The 14676-nt window shown below is 34.6% G+C and overlaps 1 protein-coding gene across 1 annotated transcript in view; it reads left to right on the plus strand.

Annotated features, from left to right (window-relative positions):
• Positions 1-14648, plus strand: part of atp6v1ba (ATPase, H+ transporting, lysosomal, V1 subunit B, member a) — a 32876-nt gene extending 18228 nt beyond the window's left edge. The window contains exons 7-14 of the mRNA XM_067367328.1: positions 2135-2236; positions 3015-3112; positions 3198-3321; positions 8091-8241; positions 9500-9582; positions 10600-10704; positions 10803-10932; positions 13632-14648. Coding sequence (XP_067223429.1) covers positions 2135-2236; positions 3015-3112; positions 3198-3321; positions 8091-8241; positions 9500-9582; positions 10600-10704; positions 10803-10932; positions 13632-13783 — 945 coding nt within the window. The 3' untranslated portion in view covers positions 13784-14648. The remainder of the gene's footprint in view (positions 1-2134; positions 2237-3014; positions 3113-3197; positions 3322-8090; positions 8242-9499; positions 9583-10599; positions 10705-10802; positions 10933-13631) is intronic.
• Positions 14649-14676: the final 28 nt, after the last annotated feature.

Below are 14676 nucleotides of genomic sequence, written 5' to 3' on the forward strand. Positions count from 1 at the left end.
GTAAATGTTGTATCATCTTGTCAGTTATGAACAAATGGTACATCATTTTGAAATATTTATATCAAGTACATACATAACATCTGTTTTAGGTCCAGTCGCAGATATTACAAAACATTATTAGATGTGCCACTTTATTGCATGACATAATTAGTTACTGGCAAATGAGGCTTTGTGTACATTTTCCTACCCTAAACACAATTATTATCTTGTGTGAATGTCAGTAGCACTGGCTGGTTCACTCATCCCTGAGATTTTAACACTCGAGAGAGCTGTTCTCTACAAACCATCAACATGAAAGTTCCCATTAACACCCTTAAGCTCACGCACGCAGGCAATAATAATAAACAACAACACTTTGGTGCTTTTCACACTATGCTTAACCCTGGGTTTATGTCATTTTAAACCCTGTGTTAAGACAACTTTTGACCCTGGGTATAGAAAATCAGTCATGAAAACCAGCTCCAGACCAGGGTTTGTCTTGCCTTTGCAGTTCCGACCCTGAATTGAAAGGTATACAGTGTGAAACTGCTGTGCTAGAATGTTAAAGTGGTCATGACAAGAAAAATCAAATTTTCCTTTGTATTTTGGCATATAAGAGGTCCATTATTACATCTTCCAAGTTCCATAACTTAAAACGTCCTTGTCATCAATAAAAAAGCATTTTGAAAGCATTTAAAGGAACAGGATTACAGTAGCTATATGAGTTAACAATTACAAGGTGACAATGACTATTGGTTAACTATTACAACTGTGAAAAGCCAATCTGATATGTTCCAGGCCTGTGAGAAATGCATGTATCAAAGAAGGAAGAGTATTGAATTCTGTCATGGCTACAAGATGAATAGGGCAATAGTTAATGAATCAGATTAAATTCCGGAGTTAAAAAGAGTTTTTTTTTCTTCCAGTATATAGGCTGTGAAGAGAGGATAAAACTCTAGATTGTCAGTTATGAAAATATATGATCAAAAGCCAAGGTTGAATGGTGTGAACTTCCAACAGCCCAAGTGTAAAGTGGGTTTCAGTGTCTCACTAATGAAGGCGCTGTGCTGTGATATAAATGTTTCTCGTTTCATTAAGCAGGAGTCATGGGGTCACAGTCGGCTTTATCCACTCAGAGAAACAGGTGTTCAGGGTCAGAGTTCAGTCAGGGGTCAGGCCGGATTAGATGTCCAGGACCATTACATTAAGTGATAAGCGTGAAATTCCTCATGCTTATAGTCTTAATCTCTTAGTTGCAAATGCATACACAAATATACATCCACACACATATAGAGTACATTACATAAACAGGATATTTTTAACACTATAGTGTGGTACATAGCATCAAATATTTTTTTTTTTTTTTTTTTTTTTTTTTTTTTTTTACAATTGAATTTAAATGTTGTTGTTTTTTTTTTTTGTTTTTTTTTCAAAATCAAATAAAGTATTAGTTTAATTATAGGAGAATTTTAGATTAAACACTACCATTCAAAAGTTGGGATTTTTTTCTCTTGACAGAATTTAATGCTTTTATTCAGAAAGGATGCAATAAATTGATCAAAAGTGACCATAAAGACATTTATAATGTTACAAAAGATTTCTATTTTAAATTGTTCTTTTGAACTTTTCATTCATCAAAGAATCCTGAGAAAAAAAAATATATCATGGTTTCCACAAAATTATTAAGCACCACAATCTTTTTTTTTTTTTTACATTTATTTTGGGAAAATTTGCTGATGAAAATTCAACTTTGCTATCAAAGGAATAAATTACTTTTTAATATATTAAAAATAATATATTAAAATAGAAGCTTGTTTAAATTTAAATAATATTTCACAGTATTACTATTTTTTTCTGTGTTTTTATCAAATAAATGCAGCCTTGGTGATAAGGAACTTTCAAAAACATTTAAAAATCTTACTGACCCCAAACTTTTAAACAGTAGTGTATATTATTTTAATTAATAATAAATTGAAATAATTATAGCTTGTGTCTCAACTAGTTCAGTAGAGTACTTGTTGATGAATTGAATGTGCCTAATTTCTGTGCATTTTAACGTTTTTCCTAAAATATTTTTAAATTAATTTCCAGGATAAAACCAAAAAAATACAGGTGTAACTAATATTGGTTCCTTTTTTTTGTGTGTGCCTGGCAGATTGCTGCCCAGATCTGTCGTCAGGCTGGTTTGGTGCAAAAATCAAAAGATGTGATGGACTACAGTGCAGAAAACTTTGCCATCGTCTTTGCTGCTATGGGGGTGAGTGGTTTTCTGTGTCTTTATCTGTGCCACAGTGTCAAAGCATGTGTATTTTTTTTAATTGCCATAATAATTTTTTATTTACTTGAGGTTCCTTGTTTGTTCATTTTCTTTACAATAGTAAATCCTTTTTTACATCTAGGTCTCATGAGTTGTCAACTTACTTGAATTTCAGGATGCTTGTGTAAAATGATCCTCTTAGTGGATGGAATGTAAAATTGTGTCCGTTTTGTGTGAGTGGCTGAATGTTTATCCTCATACGTGACTTAATCCTGCTCTTCAATACCACCTTAACCCTCTGCCCTAAACTGTCTGCTTCCTCTTCAAACCTTTGTTATTGTCACCTGAGTGGCTGCGGTCTGTCCTCTCAGACAGGTATTACCAGCGTCAGGTGTCAGGTTCACCTGTGTATTCAAGTGTGGAGGGCTTCCATTAACCCGTGCTTGAAATGTCACTGACCCAGCCTTGTGTCCTGTGGACGCTGGGCTCCCAGTGTGGACTCATGGCTAATGCATTCGCTTTTGACACCCTGTAACTCTATATCTTGAATCATCTGCAGGGTGGTCAAAATGTTAGACCTTTTATAAAGGGAAAAGGATTTTCAGTCCTAGCAGGAAATGTACTTCAAGAGGTCATTTTGAACTAAGTAGTGGAGATTTTGCTTTAACAATGAACAAGAAATACCTGACATTGTCAGTTTAATAGAGTCTGGTGAAACAGGAAGTGACTTGCTTTGGATTTGTTCGGCGTTTCATGTGTTTGTTTGTTTGAATCCCAGGTCAACATGGAGACTGCACGTTTCTTTAAGTCAGACTTTGAGGAGAACGGTTCTATGGACAATGTGTGCTTGTTCCTGAACCTGGCCAACGATCCTACGTGAGAAATTCATTTAAATGACCTCTGTCCTCTTTTGTAATGCATTTTGTATAACATATTGAATATGTGAATCTTTTCTACATAGCATTGAACGCATCATCACCCCGCGTCTGGCTTTGACCACAGCGGAGTATCTGGCTTATCAGTGTGAGAAGCACGTGTTGGTCATCCTCACGGATATGAGCTCCTATGCAGAGGCTCTGAGAGAGGTGAGGACCATTTCATATGGATTTCAATTTCAATTTTATTTATATGGCACGTTTAAAAACAACCATGGTTGACCAAAGTGCTTAATATATATCAGAATACACACAGATGAACAACACAAAAAAAATGTCAGTGTCAACTTAACTCGTAATAAAAGCTAAGAAATACAGGTAGGTCTTAAGCAATGACTTGAAAATTTCAGCAGTCCGAGCGGTTCTTATGTGAACGGGTAGACTGTTCCAGAGATTTGGAGCAGCCACTGAAAAGGCGCGATCGACTTAATAAAATTATTTTTTTCATAATGTCTGCTAGAAGCAAGGGACAAATATGCAAGAACCTCAGATTTTTGAGCAAGGTGGGTTTTAATTGCAAATTCCAAGAACAGTTTTTGTTTTTTTGTTTTTTTTATAATTTGCTTTAAATGGAAAATTCTGTTGCTCAAAATTCATATTCCTTTTTGTCTGGTGGAATATAATAACAAAGTTCCTCATTTCCATATTGCAAAAATACATGAGGATCACTGGAAGTTGGATATTTTATTTGTATTTATTTTGTGCAGGTCTTCATTTAAACATTCCCATCTTTTAATTTAAAATTTTTTTTTTTTTTTTTAAAGAAATTACCATTTTTATTCCAACAAAGACCAAATAATTTGATCAAGAGTGACAGTAAAGACTTTAAAATGGTTAGGCTAGCAAAATAAATGCAGTGTACTTTCTGTTTCATCTTGAAAAATGTATCATAGTTTTTGCAAAAATATAGCAGCACAACTGTTTTCAACATTGATTAATAATAAGAAATATTTCTTGAGCACCAAAACATCATATAAGAATGATTTCTTAAGGTTCATAGAATGATGTCCGGATAAGAATCCAGCTTTGTCATCACAGAAATAAATTATACTTTTGTACAATATATATACACTATATGATCAAAAATATTGGGACACCTGACCGTTACACCAACAGGGACTGTACTGACATCACATTCTAAATACATAGAATTCAATATGGAGTTGCTCCCCCCTTTGCAGCTATAACAGCTTCCACTCTTCTGAGAAGTTTTTCCGCTATATTTTGGTGTGTTTCTATGGGATTTTTTGCCTATTTATCCAGTAGAGCATTTGTAAAGTAAGGCACTAATGTTGAACAAACAGAGAAGGGTGATTTGTCACTCCACAGAACAATGTTCCACTGCTTTAGTTTACACTGCTCCATCTGATGCCTGGCATTTCACTTGATGTGATGCTCTCATGCAGCTGAACGGCCATGGAAACCCATTCCATGAAGTTTTTGTGCTGAATTTAATGCCAGTAAAAGTTTGGAGATCTTCAGCTATGGAATCAGCAAAGCATTGGGGACTTTTACACACCATGTGCCTCAGCACTCGGTGACCCCACTTTGTGACTTTAAGTGGTCTTCTGCTGTTCCTCAATGCTTCCACTTTCCATGATACCACTTAAAGTAGACCATGGAATATCTAGTAGGGATGATATTTCACAAATTGATTTATTGCAAAGGACGCAAACTATCACAGTACCACGCTTGAATTCACTGAGCTCTTCAGAACGACCCATTTTTTTCCCCACAAATGTTTGTAAATGCAGACTGTGTGGTCCTTGATTTTATACACCTGTGGCAACGGGTCTGATTGAAATACCTACATTTAATAATGAAAGGGTGTGTCCCAATACTTGTTCATATAGTGTATATTAAAATAGAAAATGGTTATTTTAAATTGTGATATTTCACAATATTACTGTTTTTGCTGCATTTATCATCCAAATAAATGCAGCCTTGCTGAGCATAAAAGCCTTATTTCACAAAGTAATTAAAATGTCTTATTTTTCCTTTTGGTCACATTTTATCTTACTTGTGGAATCAAAAGATTCAGGGCTTCCACCAGTGCCCCTTCAGAAGAAATAAGTGTGTGACATTCCAATGAATGCTGCTCTAGTACACAAAAAAAAATGTCCCTGTGAACTATAGTGACCACAAATTAATAAACTGAAGCAATTTCAGTGTTCCAATGGGTTTATATTGGTAAACGGACAAGCTGTAAGAACTCACTCAATGCATTTGTATTTCTTAATTTATTCAATCTTTTTATGGTGAATCCAGCCATTTCAACAAATATGTTGGAAGGTCTCTTTTACAAAGGCATAATGCACATGTACCTCATAAACTGTTCCTGTTGACATTTTATACCTATGAAAGCTTTCAAGGCACAAGTAGGTTTTCTATTAAATGCAAGGGCAAAACAAATCTGCAACACACTCTCTGCTTTGTGGGGATTTTTCCAGTGCCCTGTTATATGCTATATCATGTTGTTTGCCATTTGGATTTTATACCTGCTGAAGCATAATTGACCTTGTCATGTAAATAATCCCAAGTCTCTCTTTGTGGTTTCCTTATTATTTTATGATTTCCCAACCATTATACTGTGCACTTTTTAGACTAGATACACAGCACAGTACTGTGCAAATTATATTTATATTTATATTTTTATATATATATATATATATATATATATATATATATATATATATATATATATATATATATATATATATATATATATATATAATATATATATAATAAATAATAATAAAAAAAAAAATATATATATATATATATATATATATATTAATAAATATATATATATATATATATAAATATAATTTATTTGTATATTTATATATATATGTTTGTTTGTTTGTTTGTGTATATGTGTGTATATATATATATATATATATATATATATATATATATATATATATATATATATATCTCATCAAATCTGTCTGTGATTACATGAAGAAACAGATTAAACTGAGACAAACCAAATCCAGGAGAACTGTGGCTGTGTCTCCAAGAGATTTTAAGAAACCTGCCTGAAAAGATACAGTACTGTGAGAATTTTTAGGCACTTGTGTAAAAATGCTGTAAAGTGAGGATGTTTTTTCAAAATACTGTTATAAATAGATTTTATTTATCAATTAACTTATATTAACTAAATCAAATCAATATTTTGTGTGACCACCCTTTGCATTTAAAACAGCTCTTGTCCAGGTACACTTGGGCATCATTTTTCAGGTAGCTTTGGAGGCAGGTTTCTTAAAATCTCTTGGAGACACAGCCACAGTTCTTCTGGATTTGGTTTGTCTCAGTTTCATCTGTTTCTTCATGTAATCACAGACGGATTTGATGATGGTGAGCTCCGATCTCCATGTGGAGCACCGGCTGTTATCAGTCTCCTTGTGTATTCAAAAATCTCACTGGATTATTACAATTAATGGCAAAATGAATGTTTGGAAATGTGAACGGATATTTCCTATTGACACACTACAGCAAAAAATATAAATAACTGGCTTAAAACCTTTTTTGGGGGGGTGAAAATACTGACGTGCCTAAGACTTTTGCACAGTACTGTATGTATGTATGTATATAACAACCTTACTTGGCCTCTCAACTCTGATTAGCAATACAAGTAGTTGACTTTGCATGTACAGAGCCATTTCCGTCATATCATATTCCAACTGTTTGGCCATTAACAAACAGCTATGAGCACAATCTCCTGTAACAAAAGCACAGTATCCCCCTCTTGACATTTAGAACTGTATTGGAGCAATGGCCAGCGTTACGGTTAGTATCATGTTTCCTGTGTGGCTTATGTTGAAGAGCCACTGTGTCTAATCATGAAGAATGGATTTCAGCACCATCTGCCAAAGTGTAAGAATCAAGTTTTAAACAAAACCCAATGTAAGACCAAGACATTGGCTTTGTTCTGAATAGCATAATGGCATACTACTAATATTATTTCTGCTGTAAATTGTGCATATACTGTACGAAGAATGAAAATGTTCTGTATGCTTATAATCCGCAGAGTACCCTACAGTAACTACTACATTTGGCAATATATGTAGCACACAACTAGAGCACACCACACTTGGTACTTTATTCTGAAACGTTGTATTCGGCACACAGTGGTTAATCTGTACTTCATGCGTACAAAAAAATATACATATTATGTAGCAGTAAGGTAGTATGCCATTCTAAATACACCAGTGGGGCATTATATAAACAGAAGATTTGTGCAAAATAAGATTTGTGTATACTTCACTCTATTATGTTCCTTAATCTCCTGAAGATACTTTTTTTTTTTTTTACTGGCAGTATCTCCTTTCTTAAGCCCTCATGCCAGTGATTATCATTTTTGTGCCACAAACATGTTTTGATGTCTAAACGTGTCAAATGCATAATGCTCATTCTAAATAGTTTGCGTGCATGTGAATGGACCATTCTATCCTGCCTTTGTGCCTCTGTAACCTTGGGATACATTCAGCCCTATCAAAGCTGCCTGCTTTGGCTTCTGCAGTTGGCAGCCACTTCCAAAGAGCTACAGGAGCGTTAACATTTAACTCCCTCTCCCATTCAGCCTTGTAAAGGTGAGGCTCAGAACAGTGTCTACACTCGTTTTAACCTTGGGAGAAGATCTGAGTGTTTTTTTCTGCTTATAAAAGTACCTTGGTGTGCAGATGCAACAAGTAGAAAACAGATTAACCTCATTTTCCGGCTTGAAATGGCTATCATTGATTGTTTGGTGTGGAACAGATGCTACTCTTTCATTTTTTTGTAACTGCATTGTTATAAGATGCTTCTGTGTAACTTCACAGGAGATGATGGAAAACTTTTATACACACGGCAAACACAGAGGTTCACTTCTCATGATGTTAAGCATCAATTCTGTCCTGATGTGTTGCGGTTTGTAGGTGTCTGCTGCTCGTGAAGAGGTGCCGGGTCGTCGTGGTTTCCCAGGTTACATGTACACTGATCTTGCTACAATCTACGAGCGTGCTGGAAGAGTGGAGGGCAGGAATGGATCAATCACCCAGATCCCTATTCTTACCATGCCTAATGATGGTACAAACACATACACATTTATTTAGCTTTCTTAATTAGACCATAGACCTATTTTTATTCATGCTGGGCAAACGATTCATCAAGTAAAAGTTTGTGTTTACATAATTTATGTGGTGTGCTGTGTATACTTATATTGTATATTTAAATACACACACATACATGTATATATTTAAAAAAAATAATAATACTTTGCATGTATAAACTGTACATATTTTTATATTATATATAAATATAAATATTTTATATAGAAATATAATAATGTGTGTGAATTTATATATACATAATAATACACAGCACACACACATATTATGTAAACACAAACTTTTATTTTGGATGCGATTGCGATTAATCATTTGCCCAGCATTAATTTTTAAATAACATTAATTTATATACTAATAAACTATAATATACTATTAACTTCAGCGTGTAACTATATTTGAGCTATGAAATTGTGGAATTTGTTTAGAAGTATGCTATTTTCTTTTTTTTTCTTTTATATATTTAGTCAGTTGTTTTAGTTTAGTTATATTTATTTTATTTATTTTAGTTATTTCAGTTGTTATTTTAGTTATTTTAAATATATATTTATTTTTTATTATTATTATTATTAGTTGGTTCGTTAGTTATTTAGTTGATTTATTTTCAATTTTTTCCAAATGAGGATGTTCCATAAGAAAGGTTTTGCAAAATTTAGATCCTTTTTTTTTTGTCTCCAAACTATTGCCAAGTACATTCATACATTCTGCATACTTGATTCCCAGATAACATATATGCAATTTTATAATTTTCATTAGTTTTCTTTAATGGTGCAGTTGTCTTTTTGCAGTTCTAAAACTTGCCAGATTCAGGCTTGTGGACAGTTTGTGATATAAAATGTGCTTTATTTTGTTTTCTGGCCGGACACAGCAACTGCGCCCAGTAACTAGCACTCTTGATGGCTTTGGTTACTATAGAAACATCCTTGTGAAGGACCCCTGTGTGTTTCTGAATAGGTGTTCCACATTATAGCAGCACCAAGAAACCTCCATCTTTCTTTTTTCCTCACTTTCTTTGCCATTTTATCTCGGGCATCACAATATTAATACACCATTTAATATCTTCAGATGGTGCAAATGAAATGATTTTTTTTTTTAAATGAGTAACAACTAATAAATATTATAATGTATGACAAGAATAAGCATTTCTGACTGAGTAGTAATAATGAAAAACTGATAAATGCTCAAATCTGCAAATTTCTCATTTTCTCCGTTTCACACAGATATCACCCATCCGATCCCTGATTTGACTGGATACATCACAGAGGGACAGGTGTATGTAGACAGACAACTGCATAACAGACAGGTGAGAAGTTTTGCCTGTTATAATAAACAGATGAAAAGCTGTGATTAGAAAATAGATGGGTAAATAATCCACTTCAAAATCTGCAAAAGTACAGAAGGACCCATTAATATGTTTCTTACATAGGATTATATTATTACTAATATTTAATACTTTACCTTTAGATCTTCATTTTTGAAGTTAGCAAACAGTTTCTTTGAAATTCTTTTGTTATTCTTTAGTTAAAGCTGCTGTCTGTAACTTTTTTTGGTTAAAAATTTTTCAAAATCAATTTTTGAGCATGAACATGAACATGCCGAGGCACAACCCACGTAAAGATAATAATTCCGCAAACAACTGTAATTGCAGGTTTCAAACAGAGATGGAGACAAAGAGGCAAAATTATGGACTGCAGCTTTAATGCATTTATTTATTTCAGTTATTTTAATTATTTATTTAGGTATCTATTTAATTATCTATATATTTTAGTTAGTTGTTTGTTTATATATTTAATTTTTTTTCAAAATAACGGCGTTCCCTAATGTTCCTTAAGAAAGGTTTTGCAAAATTTGGATCACTTCTAAGGATAATTTTGTCTCTAAACTATACCGAAGTACATTCAAACATTCTTGCACACCTGATTCACCCTGGGTGGAAAAAAAAGTACACTTCTATGATGTACTTAAAGTGCTCTGTTTTCGTGCACTAATTTTGTACTTAATACACTAAAAATTCTTAAGATCATCTTAAGAACATCTAAGTGTACTCAACTGTGCTATTTTAAGACACCATGAAATATGAACTAAAATGTGCTTTTAATATACTATCTCTGTATTTAAAAAATGTATTTAGATACCACTTATAGTACATTTGAACCCATAGTGTACTACAAGTGTTAACTAAATATAATTTATGCATGAAAATAGAGCACTTTAAGTACATTATAGAAATGTACTTTTTTTTTCACCTGGGTCCCAGATGAATATGAACGTATATATCTTTAAAACTGTTCTCTTTGGTGTTATTTTTTTCCACTTAAAGATCTATCCTCCCATCAACGTACTTCCATCTCTGTCTCGATTGATGAAATCTGCTATCGGAGAGGGGATGACCCGCAAAGATCATGCTGATGTTTCTAACCAGTTGGTAAAGAAGTTGAATGCTCATACAACAGAATTCCATTTAATATGTTTTTTTTTTTTTCCCAGGCTAATACTTGCTTTGTTTCTCTGTCAATTCCACAGTATGCATGTTATGCCATTGGTAAAGATGTTCAGGCCATGAAGGCTGTGGTGGGTGAGGAAGCTTTGACCTCAGATGACCTGCTGTACCTGGAGTTCTTGCAGAAGTTTGAAAGGAATTTCATTGCTCAAGGTACAAACCTGTACCTGTGTGGTTCTCAATACTGCATAAGCCCATTCACTCTAGATAGGTCTGAATTAAGCATGAATGTTTAAACTGTCATTTTAAAGGTGGGGTAAGCGATATTTCAGAAATGCTTTTGGACTGTTGATATTTAAAAAATCAACCCAAACAAACCCACCCCTTTCTTCATTGCTCCGGCTTCAAAACTCACCCTCCAGTCCTAACCACCCTGCTCCGAGTCAGTCTCGAACTCCGTCAGCTACTGGCAGGCGAGGCGAGTGCACTAACAATAACGCTGAACACCTCATTCTCTAGTGGTCGTCAGTGCGCAGTGGTTTACCTGCATCTGGCCACTGTTACACATGCAATGCGAGAGTGGATGTCTGTTTATCACAGCTGATGCACAACACAACAAAAATAAAGCGCAGATGATAAACGAATGACAAGGAAGCACAAAAAATGAACATACAGTACACAAGAGTAAATACAAACAAGAGTTTGTTGTTAGTCGCTAACAACACAGCAGCTCCAGACAATCAATGTCACTCAAACCCAGTGTTAAAGGTGTCCTAGATTCAAAAATTGAATTTACCTTTGGCATAGTTGAATAACAAGAGTTCAGTATATGGAAATGACATACAGTGAGTCTCAAATTCCCTTGTTTCCTCCTTCTTATATAAATCTAATTTGTTTAAAAGACCTCAGAAGAACAGGCGAATCTCAACATAACACTGACTGTTACATAACAGTCAGGATCATTAATATGTACGCCCCCAATATTTGCATATGCCAGCTCATGTTCAAGCATTAGACAAGGGCAGGACGTCTGGATGTGCACAGCTGAATCATCAGACTAAGTAAACAAGCAAGGACAACAGCGAAAAATGGCAGATGGAGCGATAATAACTGACATGATCCATGATAACATGATATTTTTAGTGATATTTGTAAATTGTCTTTCTAAATGTTTCGTTAGCATGTTGCTAATGTACTGTTAAATGTGGTTAAAGTTACCATCGTTTCTTACTGTATTCACAGAGACAAGACTGTTATTTTCATTTTTAAACACTTGCAGTCTGTATAATGAATAAACACAACTCTCCAACAATGTGTAATGTTAGCTTTAGCCACAGAGCACTATCAAACTCATTCAAAATCAAATGTAAACATCCAAATAAATACCATACTTACGCGACTAGACATGCTGCATGACGAACACTTTGTAAAGATCCATTTTGAAGGTTATATTAGCTGTGTGAACTTTGTTTATGCTGTTAAAGGCAAGCGCAAGCTCTTTGGGCGGGAAGCAGCCCGAGCAAGGGGCCGCAGCCTAAATCGGCGCATATTTAATGATGCCCCAAAATAGGCAGTTAAAAAAATCTATTAAAAAAAAATCTATGGGGTATTTTGAGCTGAAACTTCAGACACATTCAGGGGACACCTTAGACTTATATTACATCTTTTAAAAAGACATTCTACGGCACCTTTAAAGAAGCCTCCGCTCTCTCCAGCGCTGGATAGCTTTTCTAATATTAATGTGGCTAAAGCACTTACCCAGTCATAAACATTCATTCCAGTGATATTCTTTTGAGCTCTTTTGTATTGTGTCTCATCATCTCTCTTTCTGCAGTCTTTCTTCAAATCTCCCTCGTTCTGTCTCCTCAACCGTCATACACCCCCTAATGCTGATTGGCTACACATTTGTTGTTTGTGTCTGTCCGACTAACTTCTAAATAGTGTTTTTGAAATATGGCTTACCCCACCTTTAACCAGGTTTTAAGGTAGCAGTTGTATTGTTTTTCATGTCTGCACTAGAAAGAAAAGTTTGGAAGACCCAATTATTTCAGTCTTTCCCTGTTAAATGGAACTTTTCCTTTATTTCAAGGAGAGTTCAACACACTAGAGCAGTTTTATAGAATTTTTTTCAGATCCCAAGGTTCTGCCGACTGTGTGTGTGCTCGTTCACTATTATGCCGTTTTATGTTCTATATTGGAATATAAAACGGCATAAGACCGTATTTCAGCCACTGCTCTTGCTCTGCCGCAAAGCACTTTGACCTCAGTGAATGTTCTTCTCAATGCTGCTGCTCTTCAGTGTGTCTTCAGTTCAAGGCCCTCTGTCTCCATCAAATCCTCTACTTAAAAAGAAGTATATACATCTTTAATATTGATCGCAGCCCTATTTTTGGGATGAAATCTCTCTGCTTCCTTTGTGTCTGTCACACAGTCGCTGTGTCATTACCGTCATTGGTAGAAAAGGACATTGTCTCAGACACATAAGGGACTCCAACACTCTCAGTTATAGCTTCTATTTACAGAGAACAAAACATGCATTAACTCATCTTCCCAGAACAATACAGTGTTTCCTTCAAGTACATCACTTTTCTGTTTAACTGTAATACATCATTAAAGATGCTATGTGTCAGTCAGTGGTTTTGATAGGATATTTCTTTCAAACACTGTGAAACCAGTTTTTTAAAGAACATTTAATTCCTTTGTATTTGCTATATATATGTATGTATGTATATATGTGTGTATATATATATATATATATATATATATATATATATATATATATATGTATATATGTATATATATGTATTTAGATATAATATGTATATTATATTTTAATATGATGCATAATGGAAGCTTGAGTGTTATGTCATGTGACTTAGATGAGGTTTTGAGCTATGTGTCCATTTCTCTAGGTCCCTATGACAACAGAACTGTGTTCGAGACACTGGACATTGGTTGGCAGTTGCTCCGAATCTTCCCCAAAGAAATGCTGAAGAGAATTCCTCAGAGCACACTGGCCGAGTTCTACCCGAGAGAGTCCGCTGCCCGCCACGGAGCCTCCTAAGACCATTACACCTTCTGGGGGCCTGGGCTAAAGGTCACCATGACCTGTCTCACAAAAAAAAAAAATCTCATCCCTTGTGTTCACCCTTACTCTGACAAGTGATGTTTAGGATTACAGGGCATAACTCTGGGATAATACACATTTAACATGCATAAAATTGTTTCAAAAACATGTATGTCTCATGTGTTATGACCCCCAGAGATAATTCCAGTGTCCCCCATTGATGTGTTATACATGTTTGTGTGTACGGTATCATGTGGATAGGATGTGTAATTGTGCTTTGCTTTTGTTTCACTGCTTTGTTTTTGGAGATGCATTATTATTTGAGTTATTTCACTGTCTGCAGCCTAAAGAGAACATTAAAAACATTTGCGCTCAAAGGGAAATATTCAGGGCTCACTCGCACATTTGTGTGCTTGCTCACATCCTCCATTCATCACTGTAACAAGCGCACAAATGATGTTTCCAAACATTCCAATGTAAGTAATGAGAACATTTAATTTACAAATTCATTTACGGCCCTTCCCTTGAAAATATTTGTTTTTATTTATGTTAATATCCAAAAAAAAAAAAAAATCAAATGAATACTTGCACACCAAACTTAGTTTGTGTTCTGCTGATAGACAGGTAATTGTAGGTGTTAAATGATCGTATAGAGTGTGTGCTTGTCACTGACAGCTGTTATTTCCCTTTTAGAAGAGAATGGAGGATGTTTACAGCATCTGTTCTTTGAGATATGTTCTGCAATGTAAGACTGATTAAACATTCCCCTCTTGCTCTGTATGTGTAAACGTGTTTTACCTGTTTTGTTTGCTGTTTAAACCTGTCAAACCTCTCAAAATTAAATTATATTATTATATCATGATTGGCTGGCAGCTTTCATTTTCTTTTCA

Source organism: Chanodichthys erythropterus, chromosome 18, assembly GCF_024489055.1.
Source record: "Chanodichthys erythropterus isolate Z2021 chromosome 18, ASM2448905v1, whole genome shotgun sequence".
Classification (NCBI taxonomy): domain Eukaryota; kingdom Metazoa; phylum Chordata; class Actinopteri; order Cypriniformes; family Xenocyprididae; genus Chanodichthys; species Chanodichthys erythropterus.